This window comes from Talpa europaea (assembly GCF_964194135.1).
Source record: "Talpa europaea genome assembly, chromosome: 15".
Taxonomy (NCBI): Eukaryota; Metazoa; Chordata; class Mammalia; order Eulipotyphla; family Talpidae; genus Talpa; species Talpa europaea.
This window is the reverse complement of record NC_140083.1, coordinates 4,811,669-4,835,176: the sequence shown is the minus strand read 5'-3', so window position 1 is coordinate 4,835,176 and position 23,508 is coordinate 4,811,669. Positions and strand designations below refer to the sequence as shown.

The window sequence follows — 23,508 nt, the reverse complement described above, 5'->3', positions numbered from 1 at the left end:
TTTTAATTTGCATTTTCCTGATGACCAATGAATGATGTTGAATATCTTTTCACATGCCTAGTTGTGATCTATATGTCTTCTTTGATAAAATGCCTGTTCAGGGCCTGCCCTGGTGGCGCAGGCAGTTGAGCGCAGCGCGGTGAAGCTGTCCGCAGCCTCTGCAGTGCCCGTTCCATCTCGGCCAGCTGGCGAGGGTCCCACATGGCACGGCAGACCTCTCTTGCCTCCCCCGCTGCTCCCCTCAGCAGTGTATTTCATCAGTCTGCCTGTTCTGTTCCCTGCTCTGTCTCTGGTGAGTCCTCTCACCCTCCTGCGCATCTGGCCTGTGCCCCGGTTCTTGTATAAATAAGTAAAATCTTAAAAAAAAAAAAAAAAGTCCAAATTTTTTGTCCACTTTTGAAAAGCTGGGCTGTTTGTTTTTTCTTTTTTTCATTTTTAAAGATTTATTTATTTATTTATTTATTTATTTATACAAGCACTGGGTATAGTCAGATGCGCGGGAGGGTGAGAGAATTCACCAGAGCCAGAGCGGGGAACAGAACAGGCAGACCGACGAAATACACTGCTGAGGGGAGCAGTGGGCGAGTCAGGAGAGGTCTGTGTGGCAGGAGAGGTCTGCATGCCAGGTGGGACCCTCTGGCTGGGTGGGGGATCGAAAACGGTGCTGCAGAGGCTGCGCCGGGCAGCTTCACAAGCCAGCACTCAACTGCTGTGCCACCAGGGGAGGCCCTGGGCTGTTTGTTTTTTCATCGACATTTTAGACTTTTTTATTTGACACAAATTCTTTTTTTTAAAGATTTATTTATTTATGCATACAAGAACTGGGGTACAGACCAGAGTTGTGGGGGGTGAGAGGATTCACCAGAGACAGAGTGGGGAGCAGAACAGGCAGATCTACTGAAATGCACTGCTGAGGGGAGCAGTGGGGAGACAGGAGTGATCTGCTGTGCCATGTGAGTCAGCTCCCTGGCTGGGGATCGAACTCCTGCGGATGGCTTCATAGTGCTGAGACATAACCCCTTGCACCACCAGGGAGGCCCTGACACAAATTCTTTATCAGATACGTGCTTTGCAAACATTTTCTCCCGACAGTGGTATACATTTTCACTCATTCCTTTAACAGCATCTTTCAGTGAGCCAATTTATTGCTGCCGTCCATTTTCTCAATTACTTCCTTTCACGAATCCTATAGTTGGAGTTGAACCTCAGAACTCTTTGCCTGACCCCAAATCACGAGAATTTCTCTTTGTTTTCTTCCAAAAGCTTTAGATCCTCATAAGGCTGCTGTATTGAATGGAGTGATGAGTGTAAGGCTCTTAGCTCCAGGCCTGGTGCAGAGTGAACAGGGAATAATCCCCTGCAGGGACTCTGGCTGTGCTGTGTGTGTGAGAGGTGCCTCCATGCCCAGCCTGGGCCTGGGGGGCGCGGAGGCGTGGGGCGGCCTGGGGAGAGGGCTGCGGGGCCACAGGTCAGCAGAAGAGCCAGACCTGGAAGGGGGTTCTCCCCACTGAGCTGGGCACCCCTGCATCAGCCTCAGCTCCCATGAAACCTGGAGCGTAGACCGAGCTGTATGCGGCCTGGGATCCATTTATCGGGCACCTGCTGCGTGTGAGGCCCTGGGACACGGCAGAGAGTAAACAGACCAGCCTCGCGGACTCGCCAGCCAGAGGAGGGCGATGGGCAAATGGCATACTTAGGGCAGGAACCGTGCAGGTCTCCGGGGGGCCGGCGAGGCGGTCTCCGAGGAACCGCTGCGCCTCCGCGGCAGCCTCGCCTCAGTGTGGGTGTCACGGCCCCGGGCCGTGGGGAGCAGGGGCTCGAGGACCCGCAGACGTCCCCGCGGGGGGAAAGGCAGGGGGAAGGGGGTGCTGCGCGAGGCTGGGCTCTGGGGAGGCTGCTCGTTCGCGGTTCGTTCCTTTATTCGGGAAACGCGCGCGGGGCGCCCGCGTGTGCCGGGTCGGGACAGACGCGGCCCCGCGGGGGGGCAGACGGGCCGGGAGGGCGAGCGGTCGAGGCGGCTCAGCCCGAGCCGGGGCTCGAGGGGCTGCGAGCGGGCAGGGCGCCCCGGGGCCCGGGGCCGCGTCGTGGATCTGGGGCCGGCGCCCCGGGCTGCGGCGCGCGCGCTCTCGCGGGGACTCTTCGCCAGGAGGTCGCCACGCGCGCCCCGCCGACCAGGCGCGCCCCAAGCCCCGCCAAGCAGGCGCGCCCCAAGCCCCAGGCGCGCCCCAAACCCCCAAGCCCCGCCAACCAGGCGCGCCCCAAACCCCCAAGCCCCGCCAACCAGGCGCGCCCCAAACCCCCAAGCCCCGCCAACCAGGCGCGCCCCAAGCTCCGCCAACCAGGCGCGCCCCAAGCCCCGCCAACCAGGCGCGCCCCAAACCCCCAAGCCCCGCCAACCAGGCGCGCCCCAAGCTCCGCGCCCCGCCGAGCAGGCGCGCCCTTCGCCCGCCGCGCACGGCGCCCCCTGGCGGCGCCCTCGGCCGCGCGGGCGGGAGGGGGCGGGGGCGCCGCGCACGCGCAGGGGCCGGCGGCGCGCGCCGAGCGGGGGGCACCGCGCGGGTGCAGCCACGATGGAAGGGGGTGCGTACGGAGCGGGCAAAGCCGGGGGCGCCTTCGACCCCCACACCCTGGTCCGGCAGCCGCACACCATCCTGCGCTTCGTGTCGTGGGTAAGGACGGCGGGGCGGGGCGGCCGGCCGGGGTGGGGGGGCCGGGGGCGCGGGCCGGGCGCTGCGCCCGAACCGCCCGGCCCGGGGGTCTCGGCAGGGGCGCGGCAGCCCCCGGGGAGCGCCCTGCGGGGTCCGGCGCCTGCTGCTCCTCCTTCCCGGCCCGGGGGCGCTGCCGGCGCGGGCGAGGGGCCCCGGCTTCAGCTCCCGCTCCCGGAGCCCTTGCTTACCAGGGCTCCCCACTCGGGTGCCCCCCGACCCCCATTTCTGTGGCCTCCGGCCGCGGCTCTGCAGCTCGCGGCTCAGGTTGCGCGCGGCCGCCCGGGCGGGCCGGCGCGCGCGGGGACGAGCCGGGTTCAGGTGGTCTTTTTCGGGGTGCATCGGGGCGGGACCTTCCCGCGGGGGTGCCCGCGGCGCCTGCCCTGGCGTTGGAGACGGAGGGCAGGGCCGGTGCCGGTGCTCGGCCCGCACGGCGGGACCAGGCGGGAGCCGGTACCAGGCGCCCCCAGCTGCCTCAGCCGCGTGACCTTGGGCTGGAACCACCCGGGACGTGCTCGCGGGCGCCGGGGCGTAAATTCCAGGTGGGGAGCGACGCCTCCTCCCTGATGCCTCAGTTTCTCGATTTATGGGAGATGGGAGGAGCCTCCTGAGAACCTCCCTCCCCCACCCTCCCCTGGGCGCCGGGGGTGGTGGGGAGGGAGGACTTGAGGGAAAGACCCCTCCCTGCAGTCGGGGCAGGGAGGTGCATTGTGCTTGGGGGGACAGAATCCTGCAGAGGGCCCAATGGGGGGGGGGGGAGGGATAGAGCAGAAGCAGTGAGCCCAGAAGGAGGGATCCAGATGGCCTGGGCAGCACCCCAGGGATCCACGGTCTGCTTCTGTTTGGGGAGGGAGTACTTGGGGTTCCCTAGGATTGGCTGTCCATTTCGCAGACACCCACAGCAGAAGGGCCTGGGTTGAGGGTGCAGGCCAGGGGCGCTGTTAGAGACTCTATGGGGTATGCCTCAGACACCTGTGCCTGGGGCGCTGGAGACCCCACCTTTCCTGAGTTTTCAGGGTTATTAATAGGTGGGAAGCTAGGGTGTTTATCACTGGTGTGTTGGAGAAAATGGGGCTACCTATTTTTGGTCTGAAAACATTTTAAGACCTGCTGGCGTCCACAGTTAAACCCCTTCTTAAATGCCCACCAGATGGGAAGCTCTTTGAGGGCAAGGAGCCCCCTTTGTTAGTCTTTGGGTCCCCCCCTTGGCCCATCCATGAGGGTTTGTGGTCCTGAACTTATTTATCTGTGCTGTCGCTGGCATCCCAGAGACCCAGCGGGCCCTTGGAGAGGTGGAACCCTGGGGGTCACTGCCTGCTCAGGCGCGCTGGCCGGGTCACTGCTCTCCCTGGCCTGGGAAGGTGAAGTCACCGGCTGCGTGAAGGGGCGTGGACAGTTTGTCTGCTGAGGTCACTTCTGCCCGTGATGGCTTCATTTAGCAAAGCTTCACTGAGTCTGCTGGGCCCCAGGGAAGGCTGCATGACTCAGACACAGCCCTTCGTGCTCAGGGAGCCCCATTCCCTCCGGGGAGTGAGCCGGTGCCCCCCGGACGCCGCCCTGAGAGCCAAGAGTAGGGTCTCCCTGCCTGGGCATCACAGTGGTTTCACGAAGAAGAAGGTCCTCTGGAACCTCGGGAGGACGAGAAGGGTCTCTGTGTATGCATTTTGAGGGTGCAGGGAGCACATCCCAGGCAGGAGGAATGAGCATCCTCTGTGTACTGAGGTGCGCACCCAGGACGTTCCCCCAAAGGCCTGTTTCACTTGGGGAAACAGACTCAGAGGCCAAGTGACTGGCCCAAGGTTACCGAGCATGTGTGTGGCAGACGGAGGATTGAACCCACAGCACTCCTCCCCCGGCGCAGGAGGAGTTCTGAGTCCTGGAGTTTCTGGATTGGGAAGGCTCAGGGTCATCTGTGCCAACCCTCCCCACCTCCAGTGCCAGACACCCCCACCCCCGCCCCGCCCTACTCACTGCATCCGTGTGGACAGAGGCCACAGACTGGGGCCGATGGACGCCTTTTAAAACACACACAGGATTTCTCTTTGTGGGCTTTGTCCCCCCGGTCATAAAAGTACCTGCTCATTATTAGAAAACATACAGAGAACACCCAGAACTTGTGATGGTTGTGCCACAACAGAAACCCGCTTGACACCACTGAACGATACCCTTAGAAATGGTTGTGATGGCAAATTGTGTGTTACGTGTCGTTTACCACTTTAAGAAAATTGGGGAGAAAAGCACACCGTGGGGGGACCTATCGCCTAAGGAGGGGCGCCGTCTCCTTCAGTCTTTTCCAAAAGCAAGAGGGGAGGCCTGGGGACACGCAGGGGGTGGGGGGTGGGTGCGGTTGGCACCTGCCCCTCGCCCTCGAGCCCCTGCCGCAGCGGCTGGCCCTGGTCACACGGGGCTTCTGGAGCTGTCACATGCGCGCAGCCTGAGTTCCAGGCAAGGGGGCGATTCGTCCTGGTTTACTGGATTTTTCCGGACTTCAGCCCTCAGAGTCCCAGGTCTTAGCCAGACAAACCAAATTGGCTGGCCACTCCCTCCAGGACCGGCTCCTTTCGGCAGCCCGGAGGGGGACCCTAGCTGTGACTTTGTGAAAGCGGCAGAAGAAGGATCTCCTGTTATGTTTCTGAAAGAGCCGCCCGAGCCCCGCGCGCCTCGCCAAACCCGGACCCACCCGCCCGACGCTGGCCGGGCCAGGGGCAGAAGCAGGAGCGGGGCCTCCTGGTCTCTTCACTGAGGCTCTGTGTGTGCCCTTTGCCACCCGGGCCCCGGCCCCCACAGCAGGAATGCGGGGCCGGCAGGGTGGGCGAAGACGGGGAGGCAGCTCGTGTCCCTCCCGCCCTGGGCCGGCAGGGTGATGACTGGGACGGGGTCCAGGGCGAGGCCAGAGCCGCCGTCCTCACTGGACTGGGGTTGGATGGGGCTGAGCTGACGGGGGCCTAGGAGATGCTGCTGCTCCGGCTCCCCCAGGCACCAGCCGGAACCATCTCTGTGCCTCAGTCTTCCCATTTGAATAAGGATGCTGGGCTCGGATGGGCGCTGCTGGCCGCATGAGGCCTTGTTCTGTGAAGAACTGGGGACCCAGCAGGGGGTCCTTCCAAACCCAAGGCCCCCTTGAGTTTGGTGTTTACCCTCTTACTTTTAGAGCTTTGGAATCAGCTGTCGGGTGAGAATATTGGTGCTGGTAGATGAGGGGGTTTTCTTGTTGTTTTTTTAAGATTTGTTTATTTATACATACAAGAGCTGGGGTACAGGCCAGAGGTGTGGGGGTGAGAGGATTCACCAGAGACAGAGCAGGGAACAGAACAAGCGGATGGACTAAAGTACACTGCTGAGGGGAGCAGCGGGCGCCACAGGGGAGGTCTGCTGCGCCATGTGGGTTGCTCCCTGGCTGGCCGGGAATTGAACTCGTGCAGCAGAGGCTGCAGATTGCTTCATAGGTTACATCTTAACCCCTGAGCCACCAGGTTGGCCCCGAGGTTTGTTTTTTCAAATTAATTCTCGGTTTTAGCAAAATAAAGCAAAAAAAAAATGCAATTTCCCCATTTTTCCTTGAACTCTGAAGGCCTTGGTTCTAACACCAGGACTCTGGAAGGGGACAGCGAAGTCCCTCCAGGTGACAGGAGCAAGGCTCAGAGGCGCTGCCTCTCCTGCTGGCTCCAGGCACGGACCTGCAGTTGGAACCAGGGCCAGTATTCAGCATCTTCCGCTGCCCTCCTGCCCGGCTGGCGGTGGCACCAGGGATAACTTTACACCCTAATTTTTATCAGCTCTCTTCACTCACCCCAAATGCACATTGAATCTAAAGCTGAGTTTGCTTGGCCAGTGCAGCAGCTTCAAGATGAGACCCCTTGTCTCACGCCAGCCAGGTTGGCCCATCTGGAGCCAGCTGCTTCCGATGAAAGGGGTCCGTGAAGACTGGCCTCTGGCCATTCATTGCCCAGATGCATGTCCCCGCTCAGCGCCAGCCCGTGTGCCCCACGGAGGCTCTGAGCGCCGTGGGGAGATCAGAACCAAGTCCACAAGCATCCCCAGAAGGTTTGGGACACTACGAGAAGGAAGTCCAGGGGGGAGTAGCTACCTCTGCCAGGGCGCCGTGATGGAGGGCTTCCGGGGGAGGTGAGTCCTGAGCGGGTTCTGAAAGAGAAGGGGGACAAGGGGTATTCCAGGGTAAGGAGCAGCTTGTACAAATACCTGGAGCCATGAAGTGTGAGTTCTTGGGAGCCAGAGTGAGGGAGAGTGAGGATCAGGAGGCTGGAGGGGTGGGCAGGGCTAGGGGGCCACCCCGGAGAGGCCTCGATGACAGATCCACAAGCTGAACTTCATCTGCGGCCGCGGGCGCCCCAGAGGGGTTTTCGGCGGGGAAGGCGTGTTTGAGAAGCTCTCTGGCCGCTGTGTGGACGTGGGCTTGCTGAGGTCTCTGCTGCAGTGTCCTGCTGGGACGGTGCCCCTGCGCCAGGCACGACCTGCCGCTTCCCCGGGAGCTGGGTCCTGGCGGGAGCCGATGCTCCTTTGACATCTCAAGGCCGGAGAGTCTTCCTTGCCTCTTCTGCCCCTGACTGACCCTGGCGGGTCTGGGATGGGACCAGCCCACGAGCTGATCACTTGTTGACTGTAGGTGTCTGCCTGTGTCTTGGGGGTTTCCCTGAAACCAGGGGGAGCTGGGGGAGCCTGAGAGAACTGGGGAGTTGGTGTCAAGAGCAGGACCCCCAGAGCAGGGCTATGGACTATTCCAGCCTCCGCAGGCCTGTCTCCTCACGGGACTGGGGAGCCTGGCTTTGGGCACATGTGGAGGTGTGTGACGGTGGGTGTTTTAGGGCCTTCCGTTCCGTCCGCTCCTCCTGGGCGTGTGAGGTCCGTGCGGGTGTTGTTGCGCCTGCTTGAGGTGAGAAGCCGAGGCCCAGGATGGCAAACTGGAGCTGCTGGGTGGAGCCACAGGCTGACTTCGAGGACACGGCTGGCTATGGGGAGTCCCCAGACACACGGGGAGCCCCGCGTGCAGAACTGTTAGGCCTGAGCCTGGGGAGACAGAACAAAGGCTGGGGAGGGAGGGCAGAGAGGAAAAACCCGGAGGAGGGCGGGGAGGGCAGATGGCAGAGCTGGGAGGGATCCACTCTTGGCACCCAGACCGGATAAACCGGCGTCAGTGGGAGGAGAGGCAGAGCAGCCACGGGAAGGAAGGTGCCAGGGCCCCTCTGTACCCACACAACCCCGGATGGTGGTGTGCTTGGAGCTGGAGGGCTGTGTGGCCCTCAGTCTCCCCATCTGGCAGCTGGGTAAAGGCAGGGCAGATGGGGCTGGTGGTTCCTTTCCAACCTCCTTCTGAGAACCCCATTCTTGCACCCGAGGGCTCACAGGCTAGGGGAGAAGCCAGTTGAGATGTGGCGATGACCATAGCGATAAGACCCAGAGTCGGGGAACAGCCACTTGGCTGGGACAGGGAGGAACAGTAGAGCTGAGATAAGAAGGGGGGGTGGGCAGCCAGGCAGCACAGGGGAAGGTGCTGTGGCCGAAAGGGCTGGCTGGCAGGGCTGAAAGCCTTGGTGAGTGGCTGCTGGTGCCATGGGCTGTGGCCCCGCCTGGCATCTGGTAAGGGCTCCACATAGCAGGGAACTCAATGCGCTGCCCATCTCCTTCCACCCACCCTCCCCATTTAGGTCTCCCGCTCAGCCTTCAAGGCCCAATTCAAATGTCACTTCCTCCAGGAAACCTTCCAGGATTCCCCACCACCACCCCCTGCTCATTCTGTCCTCCGAGCTTCCCTTGCGCTCTGTGTCTTTCTTCTCTAGACGGTGAGGCCGGCAAGGCATGGTCTGGGACCAGATTGTTTCTCGAAGACCTGAAATTTCCGCAGTGAGAGAACCAGTGAACAGTGCCAGGCACGGAGGAGCTGGCGGGCAGAGGCAGGCACAGGGGCAAGGGAGAGCAGACAACTGGGTGGTTGATCCTACTCTTCTTGCCAGCCGAGGGAGCCTCAGTGTCCCCATCTATAAAATGGGGACGGCAGTGCCTGCCTCCTGGGCCACTGGGGTGAATGAGGTCCTGCCTGGGGATTCGCAGGTGGTGTGGTTGCCTGGTGTTTATAACCCTTTTCCGGGGCAACCTTGCCCCTACCCCCAGCTCCCTGCCCAGAAAGGGCAGAAGTGCCAGCCTGGGTTGTGGGGCAGGCGGCTGGACACGTCTGCCCCTGAGTAGAGCCAGTCGGGGGGCCTGTCTGTGGGTCTCCGCTTCCCCTTTCTAACCAGGCTCCTTGCCCCTGGCAGTTATGCAGCCACAGGAGAATGAGGACAGCGAAGAAAAGGGAGCCCAGAGCCTCAGCACCCCGGGAGATGGGCCTCTGGCCCACTCCCCCATCACTGAGAACCCAGGGCAGCGTGCAGGGAGGTTACAGCCTAATCCCAGCAGGTCAGTGCTTGGGCAGGAGAGGAGAGACGGGACCCTGGGAGACCCTCTGCACCCCCCTCAACTCCAGGGGAGGCTCTTCAGGTAGCCCGGGGTACCCACTGTTCATCACCTGCCCTCACATGATGGGGGAGGGGCCCCTGGCCGTCTGACTCATTCCTCAGGAAGTGTGGCTGCTCCTTTCTTCACTCAGGCGCCCCCTGGGGCCCAGGAGGCCAAGGGCTTTAGTGGGGTTCAGCGGGTGGTGAGGAGAGGACCCTGCAGCCCCTTTGCAAGGGAGTGAGTTCCCCGCAGCCAGAGGTGTACAAGTGGTGGCGAAAGCAGCGTGCAGAGGAGGGCACTGCCCCTTTCTCCTGACTCCTTGCTGCCTGCGCCTCCTCCCAGCCCTGGCCGCTGGCTCCCTGGACTTTCCTGGTCCTTTTCGGTCTGGGGAGGAGGTGTCTCACCCAGCTAACAACTGAGCCAGTAACGAGGGGGATTACAGAATGATGTTATCGAGAAAATGAGTTGAAATATTGGAGAATATTGTAGATCTGGGAGTCAGGTCTGGAGGGCTTCTCAGAGGAGGTGTCTTGGATTGGTTTTTGGGCATTGAGACCGAACCAGCTGCAGCAGAGCCAACTGCGAAGATCTGAAGAAATCTATTGAAAGGTTTCCCAGGCAGAGGGAACAGCCAAATGCAAAGGCCCTGAGGCAGGTGTGAGATTGGGAGGGAGTTGAGCAGGGTAAGAAAGGATTCTGGGAGGCAGGAGCCTGGGGGTGGGGTGGGGTGGGTGGAATGGAGCGGGGTGTTTTACAGAGGTTGTTTGGACAGCATGAAAGGGACAGTGCTGGGGGCAGGAGTGGACACAGAATGGGACGCTGATGAGGGGTGATGGTGGCCTGCACCAGCAGGGGGGAAGTGGAGTAACTCAAGTTACTGGGGGGAGCTAAAGTAATAGACCCACGGACTGGCCTGGTTAGGCTTGAGCATCTGAGTGGGAGCCATTGTGTGGATGAGGGGCACTGGCGGTCACACAACGACCCAAAGAGGGGGACCTCAGATACCAGCTACCCTCAGCTGGAGAGGCAGCGGGGAGAGGGGTTGGCGAGTGCCCCCAGCTACCCTGGCGAGTGGCTTGACCAGAGAGGAGGCCGTCCTGGGTCAGATCAGCAAGATTGCAGCCTGGAGGTGTAGAGCCGGTGGGCCGTTCAGCTGACTGCCTGCAGCGTGGGGCAGGGCCCAGGAGTCCTCCCAGCTACCCAGCATGGGGACAGATGTCCTGTACAGGGGAGGCGAGGTGGTGCCATGAAGAGCTGACGAGGTGGTGCCATGAAGAGCTGACGGGCAGGAGGGTGGCTCCAGATCTTATCTCTACAGCTTCCCTGGGCAAACTCATTACATGCCCGGAGACATTCCTGCCATCCTCAGTGCCCTGTCACCTCAGGACAGCCCCCAGCTCTGTTGGGAAGGGGGAAGTGAAGTGGGCCCAGTCCGCCTGCCCTGGGGTGGTCACATGCTTGGGACAGGGCGGCTCTTGGGATCTGGAATTCACCTGGTCATGGGGAAGCAGCTGAGGGGAGAGGTTAGGCTCACATTCTGGAATGGCCCGGAGGCGGGCAGGCCTGGGCAGGGCCCTTGGAGTCTCAGGCTGTGAATGGGCCAAGTGAGTCTGTTTTGTAAGGGTGTTTCAGGCTTATTTTTTCTTCAGGTGTTTTGGGTGAGGATTGAATGAGATGATTCTTACATTTTTTAAAGGTCTTGGTTGGGTTTATCCAGTTTTCTGGGGGGAGGTTGTATATATTTTTTAAAGATTTATTTATGCATACAAGAACTGGGGTACAGTACAGATATGTGTGGGGGTGTGTGTGTGTGAGAGGATTCACCAGAGACAGAGTGGAGAACAGAACAGGCAGACTGACGAAATACACTGCTGAGGGGAGCAGCGGGCGAGACAGGAGAGGTCTGCTGCGCCATGTGGGTAGCTCCCTGACTGGCTGGGGATTGAATTTGTGCTGCAGGCTACGGACAGCTTCATAGTGCTGTGCTCAACCCCTTGCATCACCAGGGAGGCCCCAAATGATTCTAACCAGGTGTACTCATGGGTGTGGGGCACCTGTAGAGGCTGTGGGTGGGCTCAGGGGGAGACAGATCCTTAAATGAGTCCCAGCCTGGAGTGTGTGCAGGATGGGGCGGGGGGCGTGACTGGGAAGGAGGGTGTCTCAGAAGGTAAATGGGAGTTGCCCCCAGCCAGCGGGGTTTTGAAGGGTGAGGAGTTTGCTCCTACTTGAAAGAGGCAAAAGGCTGGGAAGAGTGTCTGGGAGGTGGGAACAGCAGGTGCAAAATTATCAAATTGCCAGTGGTGGTACCCAGGCCGCCCTCCGGGTGCCTGTGGGGTGGAGAGAAGTGAGGACTGTCGATCCCCCTGCAGCTCTGAGCTGGGGATTCTGAAGTCCCCTCCCATTTGTTTCTGAGTTTAATATAGAGCTGCCATCTGGAGCAGCTTTTTAAAAAGGACCAGGATTGGTTTCCAAAGAGGATGTGGAAAACAAAGAGGCTTGGCCCATTTACCTTGCTGCTTGAACAACAACAACAAAAAATAGAAAACACCTTCTTTCCATATTTTGGCATTTTCTTTTGCAGGAGAGAAAGAGGTTCTGTTTTTCCTCCCGTTCTGTGCCTCCGCAGAGCCGCTAGCTCGTTGATTTCCTGCAGCCTCTGCTGCTGTGGCCGGCGTAGAATTTCATTCTGGTTTAATTTCCGGTTCTTCGGCTGCCCTGTGCGTCCCTGGCTGTCCCTGCAGACCTGGCCTTAGCCAGTCACCCCGGACGCGTCTCGGCGGGTGTTGTGGTCTTGCTTCTTCTCCTGGCACGCTCCTGCTGGCCTCTCTGAGGACACGCTGCTTCTCTCCCCCAGGCCTGAGTTCATGGTCCCCCGCTGCTGTCCCCAAAGCCCAGACCCTCCCCTGCCCCCCACCCCGCCTGTTTTCCGCCCTCTTCCTGCAGACTGGGTTTTAGAAGGGGACCACCTGGTTCCCACATCTGGCCGAGGCAGCCCCTCTTCCAGCCCCCAGACACCAATCTGTGAGGGAGTGCTCCTCAGGAAGGCCCTCCTGGGCTTTCTTTCCTGGGAGCCTCTGGAGAGGGGCCTTCACTCACACCGCGCTCCCCCATCACGGGGACTTGCTTCTCATTCTCCATCAGGGAAGGTTCTTTTTTTTTTTTTTTCTTTTTTTTTTTTAGATAATAAATTTTATTGTTATATTCCCCATACAATTGCAGCCCCCCCATTCTGACCCCAATCCCTCCCGCCCCCGCCCCCCTAAAAGTGTCTCTGGTTCATAGTTTTTTGTTGATTTTGATTTTCACTTTCTTATAGTTATTCATTTTCCTGGTCCCTTATTTAAGTTTTCTAGATTCCTGCTATGAGTGAGACCATCCGGTATTTTTCTTTTTCTTTCTGGCTTATTTCGCTGAGCATGATCCCTTCCAGCGCCATCCATGTTGCTGCAAATTGCATGTGTTTATCTTTTTTGAATGCTGAGTAATATTCCATGGTGTATATGTACCACATCTTCTTGATCCAGTCATCTATTTTTGGGCATTTGGGCTGTTTCCAAAGCTTAGCTATTGTAAACAGTGCTGCTATAAACATAGGGGTGCAGGTGCTCTTTGGAATGGATGTTTCTGTGTCCTTTGGGTAAATACCTAGGAGTGGAATTGCTGGATCCTATGGAAGCTCTATGTTTAGTAGGTCCAGAAATCTCCACACAGCTCTCCATAGTGGTTGGACCAGTTTGCACTCCCACCAACAGTGTAGAAGAGTTCCTTTTTCTCCACACCCTCGCCAACATTTGTTGTTGCTAGTTTTTTTAATATGTGCCATTCTCACTGGTGTGAGATGGTATCTCATGGTAGTTTTGATTTGCATTTCCCTGATGACAAGTGATGTTGAACATTTTTTCATACGCCTATTGGCCATTTGCATTTCCTCTTCAGAGAAGTTTCTTTTTAGCTCTTCTGCCCATTTTTTGACTGGATTATTTTCTTTGTTGTTGCTGAGTCTCATCAGCTCTTTGCAGATTTTTGTGATCAGTCCTTTATCATTAGTGTTGGGTGTAAAAATGTTCTCCCAGTTGGTGGGGTTTCTCTTTGTTTTTATTATTGTCTCTTTTGCTGTGCAGAAGCTCTTGAATTTGTCCATCAGGGAAGGTTCTTGTTTCGTTTTGTTTTGACAGAGGATCCATCTGAGGCTCAGAGAGGTTAAGACGCGTGTTTGAGGCCACACAGCATGAGAGCAGATGTGGGGTTTAAATCAGGCTGGTCTGTGTGACTCCTCAGAGTCGAAGTCTACTCAGGCTTTTCCTTCTGGTCTGTGATGCCAGGACTGGGGCCCAGACCTCAGCCTGGTATGTTCTGGTGGGTGCTGGCACCTGTCTCTGCATAGGCCCACGGACCTGTGAATGGTGGTCCCAGGAGTTGTGCAGTGCCCGGCCAGGCAGCCAGCTGTCGGAGCTACCTTTATCCCCAGCCCAGTGCCTGCCTGGCCCAACGGGGCTGTCAGTAGCCCAGGAGTCCCATTGACATTGTGACTTCCTGTTGCTCCCTCCGGGGCCCCAAAGTGCCAAATCACCCCTCCTGATCCCGGCATACAGAGGCTTTCCTGTGGGTCCTTCGGGTCTTGGGAATAGCACCCCTTCTCCAGGCCTACCTCATGAAGCTGAGTAAGTATGGTTGGTGGGGAAAGAGCACAGGACTAAGAACTGGGGGACCTGGGTTCTGTGCAGCCAACACCTTTTTCTGAGCCTCGTTTTCCCACTCTGCTAGTTGAGGGTCAAAACAAATGGCCCTCCCTGCCTCGTGGGGCAACTGCGGGCAGAGTGTGAGCCAGGAAGCCTGCACAATTGTGGTTGTATGGATACCCCCAAATCAGGATGAGCAGATGCATGGCTCACAGGCGGCCACCACCCACTTCTGTGCCGAGGGCTGCCCAGGACACAGCCCACTGTCCTTTTATTTGATCGCATAAAAATGCACATAACGTACAGTTGACCACTGTGAAGCACACAGTCAGAGGCACTGAACACTTTCCCGGTTAGTGTAGTCACCACCTCCTTCTCATTTCAAAACTTCATCACCCCACACCCCTAAATCGTACTCAGTCATCCCTACCTTGTCTCCTGGGAACCTCTAATCTGCTTTGTGTCTCTAATTTGCCTTTTATGGAAAATCATGTAATACTGGCCTTTTGTATCTAAACTTGGCTCCTTTTCATGGCTGAATAATATTCCACCACGTGTACCTGCCACAGTGGGTTTCTCCCTTCATCCAGGCATGGTCACTTGGGTGAGAAACACGGTATCCTGAACCAGCAGCCCTCAGACTTGCTCACACTTGCTCCTTCGGGGAAAATGTGAGTCCATCCTCCCTTCAGATGCAGAGGTATTTTTTTGATGCATTTTCTCTCTCCAGTAGTATGTCCAGAATATCATAAAATCCATGGCGAGTATAGACATCTGAAAAAAAGACAATAAACAAAACAATCAGGCTTCTCATACTTCTCTCCACCCCTGCCCTGGGGCCACTATCAGGGGAGGACGAAAATGTGTCTGACTTGATTTGAAAGGCTGTTTCTTTTTTTTTTTAATGTTTATCTATTTATGCATACAAGAGCTGGGGTACAGGACAGAGGTGTGGGGGGTGAGAGGACCCACCAGAGACAGAGTGGGGAGCAGAACAGGCAGACTGATGAAATACACTGCTGAGGGGAGCAGCGGGCGAGGCAGGAGAGGTCTGCTGCGCCATGTGGGTTGCTCCCTGGCGGGGATCGAACTCTTGGTGCAGGGGCTGCGGATTGCTTCATAATATAGCACTTAACCCCTTGCGCCACCAGGGAGGCCCCCCGAAAGGCTGTTTCGTATTGTAGAAAAATTGGAAAACGGAGAGAAGTGGAAAATGGGCGATACAAATCCCACGTAGCCTCAGCTCCTGCCTTTTCAGGGAGTGTCGGGGAGGCTGGGCTTGCTCGCCCAGGCTGGAGAAGAAGCAGGAGAGGAAAGCGTTGTGACTGAGCAGAGGGTCTAAAAGCCAGGTCAGCGCCACTTCCAGGTCTGGCCACCCACCGCCCCAAATGCAAACAAAAAGGAAAAAAATCCCTTTTATTTTACTCCATAGTGGAGAGGGGTGGGAGGAGGCCCAGGAGGAGCCCACATTGGCCTGAAGTGGAGCTGCAGCTCCAGGAGCTGGAAGATCCTGCCTGCCTGGCCAGAGGGGCAGTGGCCACTCCAGCCCCTGCGTCGCTGCCTTCAAGGTCCCCCCAAATGGCCATGCCCCTGCGCCTTTTCTCAGCAGCCTCACGGCTCTGGACATCTGGGCGAGTTCAGAGCCCAGCCCTGCAGCGCCCGCTTGGGCGGTGTCCGGACATCAGGGGCTGAGTTCTGCCCCTCGCCCTGGCGAGAAAAGCAGCCCAGGAGGCAGAGCTGGCAGCACCAGGGTACAAGGCTCAGATGCCCCAGCAGCATGTTCCTGAGGACCGGGTGCTCCTGCTGGGGCTGAAGCCAGTTGTGTGGCGCTGGGCACTCTCGCCAGCACCTGCACCTTTGCAGCCCCCGGCATCGTCCCATCGCCGGTGTCTCAGCTACGGCGGCGTCCTAACCGGAAAGCCCGGCTGGCGTTTGTTGGGGTGAAGAGGACTCACAGAAGGCCACGAGGTGTTGGTAGCCCCCCTCTGCCAGGGCTGGTACTGGCCGGGGGACCGGGGTCTCACGCCTGCACCCCCCCAGGTGTTCTCCATCGTGGTGTTCGGCTCCATCGTGAACGAGGGCTACCTCAACAGCAATACGAAGGGCGAGGAGTTCTGCATCTACAACCGCAACCCCAGCGCCTGCAGCTATGGCGTGGCGGTGGGCGTGCTGGCCTTCCTCACCTGCCTGCTCTACCTGGCCCTGGACGTGTACTTCCCCCAGATCAGCAGCGTGAAGGACCGCAAGAAAGCTGTCCTGTCCGACATCGGCGTCTCGGGTGAGTCCCGGGCCCAGGGGCACCCCCAGGGCACGCTGCTCTCCCTTGTTCCAGATGAGGACACAGAGGTGCAGGCAGGTCAAGGCCAGATTTGGAGCACACAGCTGGCAACGGGGAAGGGAGCAGGGCTGGGCCAGGGAGCCCACAGCAGCCCACAGCCCCTTAGCGGGAGAGGAGGCGATGCAGCAGCTGGAAGAGGGGTCTCCTTCCCGTGGCCTCTGGCCCCCGTCTTGCTGCCTCCACGAGGACTGACGAGGCGGTGACCGAAAGCCCTGCCCATGGCCGGTGCTCTGGGAACGCCGGGCTCCCTCTCCCTGACCTGAAAGTGGCGCTGCAGTGACCTGCTGCCTTGGTCCTTCGGAGAGGGCGTCTGCCAGAGCTTCCCTGACCCCTGTCCCCAGAGTTCTGAGCCTGGTTGGTGGCTGCCTTGGTGGGGGGCCTGTGAGGCTTGGGCATCGTTGGCCTGGGGTCTCAGGTCTCTGGTCTCTGGTCTCAGGTCTCTGGCTGGGACCACCCCTCGCCCATTTCCAGGCCCGGGACTCAGAATCAGTCTGACTGACTACAGGCAGTGAGGCTTGGGGCCCCTCCAACTGGAAGGAACCAGAATAAAATTAATGGTTCCCAAACTGTGTTCCCTGGGACCCAGGGCTCCCCAGCAGTGCCTCCGGGAGGAGCTTGCCTCCATTCACCCCACCCCTCCTCACCACCTGCACCTGGTCTGGGCGCGCTGGCCTTCTCTAGGCAGACCCTGGGCACCCAGAAAAGATCTTGCTTCTACGTGGCTCCCACTGTGCACTCCCCAGACCTCGCTTCTAAAGGGCACCCCACGCAATTCGGGGGCTTTGTGAGGCTGCAGGGGCCTTAGAAATCTTGCCCCTGACCCGCTGGTGGTGCTGCCAGCCTGGTCCTCACCTCTCGGCAGCCCAGTTCTCCAGGAGGCTGCAGCCAGGCAGGGGGTGGGGGTGAGCGCTTCCTACTCCCCCAGACCCCAGGCCACGGTGGAGGACCTCGGGCCAAGGCAGGGGTTTAGCTGGAACCCGCGTTAGGCAAAGTCAGGGAACGCAGCTGGGCTGACCGACTTCTCTTCTCTCCCTCCTCCCCTCCCCTCACACTGCCCCTCCCTGGCTCTGCCGGCCCTGTTGTCTCCTGCTCTGCCCTGACCCACCTCTCTGTCCTCTCTGCCCTACCCCCCCACTCCCCCCAAACCTCCCCCCCAACGTGGGAGCTGCACTCCTGTCTCTCTGGGTTTCCCGCTTCCTCCTCACCCTCTCCCCACGCGCGGCCCCTCCTGCATGGCCACCCCAGCCTTCTGGGCCTTCCTCTGGTTTGTGGGCTTCTGCTACCTGGCCAACCAGTGGCAGGTCTCCAAGCCCGAGGACAACCCAATGAACGAAGGGACAGACGCCGCCCGGGCCGCCATCACCTTCTCCTTCTTCTCCATCTTCACGTGGGTGAGTACACCGCCCCCCCCCCCCCAGGCCCCCGGGCTGGCGGCAGACCAGGGGCTCAGTTCTGCCTCCTCGCCCGCTCACGGCAGAGCCGCCTCTGGGAAGGAGACTTGCCTCTGGGCAGTGGGCAGTGATGGCAGTAGCTGGCCTCGGGCACAGCCTGTCCTGTGGCGGTGGACACGCCCCGCCCGGTACCAGCGGCGGCTGGTATTAGCTATGACGGTTTCTAGACGAGGAAACTGAGGCATGGTCCAGAAGGGAAGGGTTTGCGGTGCCGAGGCTGGGACGGGACCCAGGCCTGGGCGTCGGGGGGCCTGGGCCCCACCTCGGGACTGCTGGTGTCGCCGGCCTCTGTCTTCCCATCAGTCAGGAGGCTGCATTTGGGGTGGAGGCTCCTCAGACTCAGACGCCCCCAGGACCACACGCCCACATGAGGAGGCAGGAGGGGTGGGCGACTTGTGCATGCCCTGCGGCCAAGCAGAGAAGGGGCGCCCAGAGGGCGGGGCTTCCGTTTAAAGCCGGAAATCTGAGTGTGTGTGGGAATCTGATCACTATGTGTTGGCAATTTATTCACGTTTTAAAAATTATTATCTCGGGGCCTGACTGGCCAGGGACACCCTTTGCACCCAGGGCCCGCCAAGGCCCGTTTCCTCCTGGTTTCGATTTGTTCTTGCCTCTTGTCCCTGCTGCAGATTCCTGGGCTCGCCTCTGCTCCGTGCGCCCCAGGCCTTCTCCCGCTAGCAGCCCCCTCCCCCGGGGGCCTTCCGGCAGCCCTGGCCCTGTTCTGCAAGGGAGAGACCCTGAGACTACACTCAGGCAGCCAGGCCTCCAGGTCGCCCCTGCCCTCCTGAGCGACTTCTCTTTTTGAGGGTCTCTGGGTGTCCATTTCCTCCTGGGGTGCCCCCCCCCACGGATGATATTGGAAATTAAAGTTTGGTTCAGACCCCAGCAGGGCCGCCATGGCCATACCAGCTCTGTGTCCTGGGACTGGAGAACAGATGACCCTGGGGGCCTGGGATCTCAGACCCGAGAAGGTGCCCGGAGAGTGGGGACCACCTAGCCCTACAGGGAGGAGTTTGGGAGTGGGTAGAGATGGGGGTGGGGCTCTGGCGGAAAGGTGGTTGATTGGCTACCAGGACTCCCTGGGGCGGGTCTGAAGGGCCTGACTGACAGTTGCCCGCGCCCTGCAGACAGGCGCCCTGTGGGCACCTCCCCTCTCCCAGCTCTTCTGTGCTGGCCTCACCCCTGCTCTCTCCTGGCAGAGCCTGACTGCAGCCCTGGCCGTGCAGAGATTCAAGGACCTTGCCTTCCAGGAAGAATACAACACTCTGTTTCCCGACTCGGCACAGCCGTAGGCCCCCCACTTCCAGGGGCAGGGAGCCCTGTGTGGGCCCAGTGGCAAGGCTGGGGGGCACCTGGAGTGGGCAGGACGCTAGGGCGTGCAGGGCAGTGGAAGGCTGACTAGGGAGGCCAGATGAGACTCAGCACCCACTCATGCGCTGCCTCTTTTGTTCACTCTCGGTGTGTCTATTCATCCAGTAAACATTTATTGAGCAGTGCTTTTGTGCCTAGTGATACATCGATGGGGTCCCTGGGCCCGGAGCCACAGGCTGGGGAGGAGAGGACACACAGCCGCTGTCTGCCCCAGATGGACTACCCTAGCTGCTGGAGGGCTGAGGTGGCTCCGTGCCAGCTGCCAGGTGCAAGCCGTGGGTGAGCCCCGTGGAGGCTGGCTGCTGCGGCCCGCTGCTCTGCTCTCAGGTGCTGTGTGACCCTAGGCAAAGTCCTGTACCTCTCTGAACCGCAGTCTACTCGGCTGGGCTGGGGAGTGACAGTGGCCCAACCTCTCAGGCTATTGCGTGGGAGAAACAAAAGCTGGCACAGGGTTTGCACAGAGATGCTCAATAAATGTGAGTTCATTTGTTCATTCATTCGTTCATTCTCTCCACGGAGCCTGGGGCCTTGCTGACGACTCGAGGGTGCTGAGGCACCCCAGGGGACTTTTCACCCGCTGCTTCTCCAGGCTCCTGCATCTGAGCCCTCAGCACCAGCACCTCAGACAACACAGTGGAAAGTATAGGGGGAAAATACTGACCTCAGCCCAACTGCTGCCGGCTGCTCTGCCTTCCCCAGGCCCCTGGCACTTGACTTCACGCAGCCCCTTCCAGGCAGAGCTGCCCTCAGAGCTTTCTCCAGTGACACAAGCAAAAGTCAGTGCCTCATCACTGGACTTCTGGAACTTTCTGGAACAAAACGCCAAGCACTCTTGGCTCCCTACCTCTCACTGGGCAACCCTTTTGGGTTCTTGGTTGACTAATTGCCTGTTGGGGAAACTGATCAAAGGGGAGAAGGTGAAGAGAGCCCTGGCCTCGGAAAGGGCAGGACCCCAGTGTTCGGGTCTGGATTCTGGCACTAACTCTGCCCAGACACCTTCCTCTCTAAGCTTCAGTCCTTCCAGCCCCCAAAGAGGTGTATGCATGCATTTCTCCATACAGCAGTTTCCCTGAGCTGGAAACATCTCTGGAGATGTTTGTAAATGTGTAATAATTTCATCCACTCCCTAGCTTGGTGTGGTCAGCGTCATCCTTAACACTAATGGACAGTTGGCCCTTGAACAACTCGGGTTTGAATGTGTGGGTCTGCTTCCTCCTGGAATGTTCTCTGTCCGTGGGTTTGCATTCACGAATTCAACCACCCTCAGAGGTTGCTTGGTGGACCAAACAGCTGTGGAAGCCACTGATACAGAGGCCACACTAAGCAACTTGAATAGCCACAGACTGTGGTATGGGGCAGGAGGGAGGGGTGTGTGTGTGTCCTGAAACCAATCCCTTGCAGATACCAAGGGATGAGTGTTAAGTTTGGGGGGAATCCCAAGTTAAATACGGATTTTCAACCGCGGGGGTGTGGGTGCAGGGTTGGCACCCTAACCCCTGTGTTGTTCAGGGTCAACTGTAATTGTCGATCTTGAAAAAACTTTTCCTACCCATGCATGTGTGCTGCCGGCAGGTCTTTCTCAGTTGCTCCTGTGAAGGGCCTTGGTGGTGAGACAGGCTGACTATTCTTACTGTAGCTTCCTGCTTGGGGACCCCAGCTTACAGATCGTCAAAAGCTCTGAAACTTGTTTACTCTGTGTAACTCAGCTTTCTAAACTTGTTTCATTAGCGTTTCTGTTAGAATTAGGTTTAGCAGCCAGTGACTGAAATCCCAAACAGCAGTAGTTTAAATGGAGTTCAAGTTGGAAGGCTGCCCAGGGTTGGTGTAATGACCCAGACCTGTCCCGTCCCTGCAGTTAGAGGTTCGGTCCTCATGGTCCATCCTGGCAGCTGGAGTTCCAGCTCTCACATCTGCATTCCACGCAACAGGTCAGAGGTGGGACAGAGAAGTTGGGGTAAACCATTGGCCACAACTAAGTCACACGGCTCTGGCAAGCTGCGAGAGAGACAGACGGCTTCTAGGAAATGCCGCAAGTGTTCTGTCCTGCCAAAACACGTCTCCCCACCCCCACATTTCACATAACACCCCTGAGAATACAGTTTGAGTGGGAAGCTGTCACCCTTTGGGTCATTTTAATACTCTACATTGGAAACTCTAAAATTTTTGGTGACTGAGAATGACCTCTGGGTTCAGGGACAAAGGGCGACTGACTTCTGAGACTTTCTGGCTGGACGAGGATTCTGGGCCCCTTGGGGGGTGCCCTGGAGGACGGTCATCCTTGGCTCTGTCAAGCTTGGTTTATCTCTGGTGCTTTGGGGATATTTAACTCTCTATTACCCGTGTCCTGTGAACTAACACCACTAACCCGCGCTCTTGTCTGTCTCTCCCCTAACCATCCCCTCCCCCCGTCCTTGTCCCTGCCGGTCCCGTCCCCAGGCGGGCCAGGCCGTGCTGGCCTTCCAGCGGTACCAGATTGGCGCCGACTCGGCCCTCTTCTCCCAGGACTACATGGACCCCAGCCAGGACTCCAGCATGCCTTACGCCCCCTACGTGGAGCCCAGCGCCGGGCCAGACTCCGCCGGCATGGGCGGCACCTACCAGCAGCCGGCCAGCGCCTTCGACGCCGAGCCCCAGGGCTACCAGTCGCAGGGCTACTGAGCCGCAGTGACAAGCTACCCCCGCCTGTTCCTGCCCCAGCCCTGGTCGCCCCTGTGCCCTCCCCTCACACCGGTCCCCGCTCCCTCCCAGGCTGCCCTGCCCAGCACCTCACCAGCCTCCAGGCTGTTCCGCTGAGGTCCAGGGTCGCCGGGGACTGGATGGGCAGGAGGGTGTTGGGGTGTCGGGGTGTCTGCAAGGTGCGAGTGTGTGGGGCAGGCCTGGGCGAGTTTCATCCATTGTGTCACTGAGCGTCCGCTGTGAGTCAGGCCTGTCCTGGGCACAGGTGCTGCAGGAGAAATGGTCCCTGGAACGGGGCAGGACAAGACCAGGAAGGGGCCTGTAGGTACCAGAGGTAGGAACGGTGGGAAGGAGACAGGGTGAGTGGGAGATGTGGCTGCTGGGTGCGTGGGGGCTGTCGTCGCCTAGGGGTGACACACCAGCCTTGCCGGGAGTATCGGGGCTGTATTGGGGCTGTCTCCAGTTTACGGTTAAGAAAACAGGCTTAGCGATCAAGGTCGCTTGGTGAGAGACCGAGGGTCACTAGCAATGGAAATGGGGCCCGAGCCCAGGCCCCCCCGCCCCCGCATCGCCTCCTCCCCCTTCCTCTTTCCCCAAGCCTGGAGCTCCACCACTCAGTGTTACCCCCACTCTGGGAGGTCTTAGGGACCTCAGCCCGTGAGACACCCTGATTCTGCTGCAAGCCAAGGGCCTGTTCAGCCCCCCAAGTTCCCCTCAGTGAGAGTGCCCCATCTGCCCCGTCCCCAGGACTCCCCCCCCGGGAGGCTCCCCCACTGGCTCTGTCCTTGTGTACCGCTCAGTGCTGTGTGTCCCACCGGGAGCTCTAGCCACCCCCCTGATGGTCCCCCGAAAAACTGATCACTGTCCCTGCCCGGGAGGGGCTCGCTGGCCCAGGCCACAGCGAGTGGGCGGTGATGTCGGGCCTGCGGCTCAGGTTCTCGACCTCTGCCCCCAGCACGTGCCCAGCCCCCTGCCCTTGTGACCTCCCAGGAAGTGAACCGATCTGGGACACTGTGTCATGTCTTCCCTCAGCCAGGGTCAGCCAGGGGGCTCGGGGGCCGGAACAGCTAGGAGCACGGGGGGTCCTTTCCCTTGCAGGGCCCGTCTCCCTCGGGAGACAGAGCAGAGGAGAGGCCCCTGATGCAGCCAGCTGCTGCCATCAGACGCCGCGTCCAGGGTGGACAGTGAGCCCCGGGCACAGCAGGCCAGGGAGACCCCGGCTCTCCGGGGTGGGCGGGGGGAGGGGGAGGAAATGTGCCCAACTGCAGCAAGAGGGTTGTGGGAGGCATAGGGTGGACCTTCACTGAGCCTTACGGGATGGGGAGGCCTTGAAGGCTGGGCAGGCCGGGCGCCCGGCGGCCATCTAGCCGGGCCAGGTGACGTGGGTCAGCGCTGCGCTGGGTATTCCCACCACTGTGTGCCCCGTGCCCCCGAGAACCCTACGAGGCAGATAATATCCACGCATTTGCCCATCGCTTCATCAGTGGCCTCCTGCCCAGGGTTGCTGACCCACAGCGACGGGGCCCATCACAGGGCCAGGCGCCACAGAGGCGCCGAGACCCCCGAGGAAGCTCAGCAGTGGGGGAAGAGAAGGACCTTGGCAGGCAGGAAAGCAGCTCTGCTGGCCCCACTTCACAAAGGGGAAGCGGGCTCAGCTTAAGAGAGTTAGCGGGGCGGGGTCTGCACTCGGGTGCACGTCCTCAAGGCAGCAGTGACAGGAGAGGCCGCCAGAGCCGCGTGGCAGCAGTAGCAGGCCCAGGTTCCACCTCTGGGACAGGGGCTCTGTCTGGTTCTCTCCCCAGGTGGCCCCAGTGGGGACAGGATGGGGCCGGGATGTC

The 23,508-nt window shown here is 59.5% G+C and overlaps 1 protein-coding gene across 2 annotated transcripts; it reads left to right on the top strand.

Annotated features, from left to right (window-relative positions):
* Positions 1-2,570: 2,570 nt before the first annotated feature.
* On the top strand, positions 2,571-21,652 carry SYNGR1 (synaptogyrin 1; the record flags this gene model as incomplete). 2 transcript variants are annotated; one of them, XM_084254942.1, is made up of 4 exons in its annotated part: positions 2,571-2,669; positions 15,875-16,112; positions 17,418-17,563; positions 21,431-21,652. In XM_084254942.1, 4 exons carry the CDS (start codon positions 2,571-2,573, stop codon positions 21,650-21,652), a joined length of 705 nt encoding a protein of 234 aa, XP_084111068.1. The 2 variants fall into 2 exon arrangements, with proteins under 2 accessions (XP_084111068.1, XP_084111069.1); XM_084254943.1 differs by lacking the exon at positions 21,431-21,652 and adding an exon at positions 18,823-19,046.
* Positions 21,653-23,508: the final 1,856 nt, after the last annotated feature.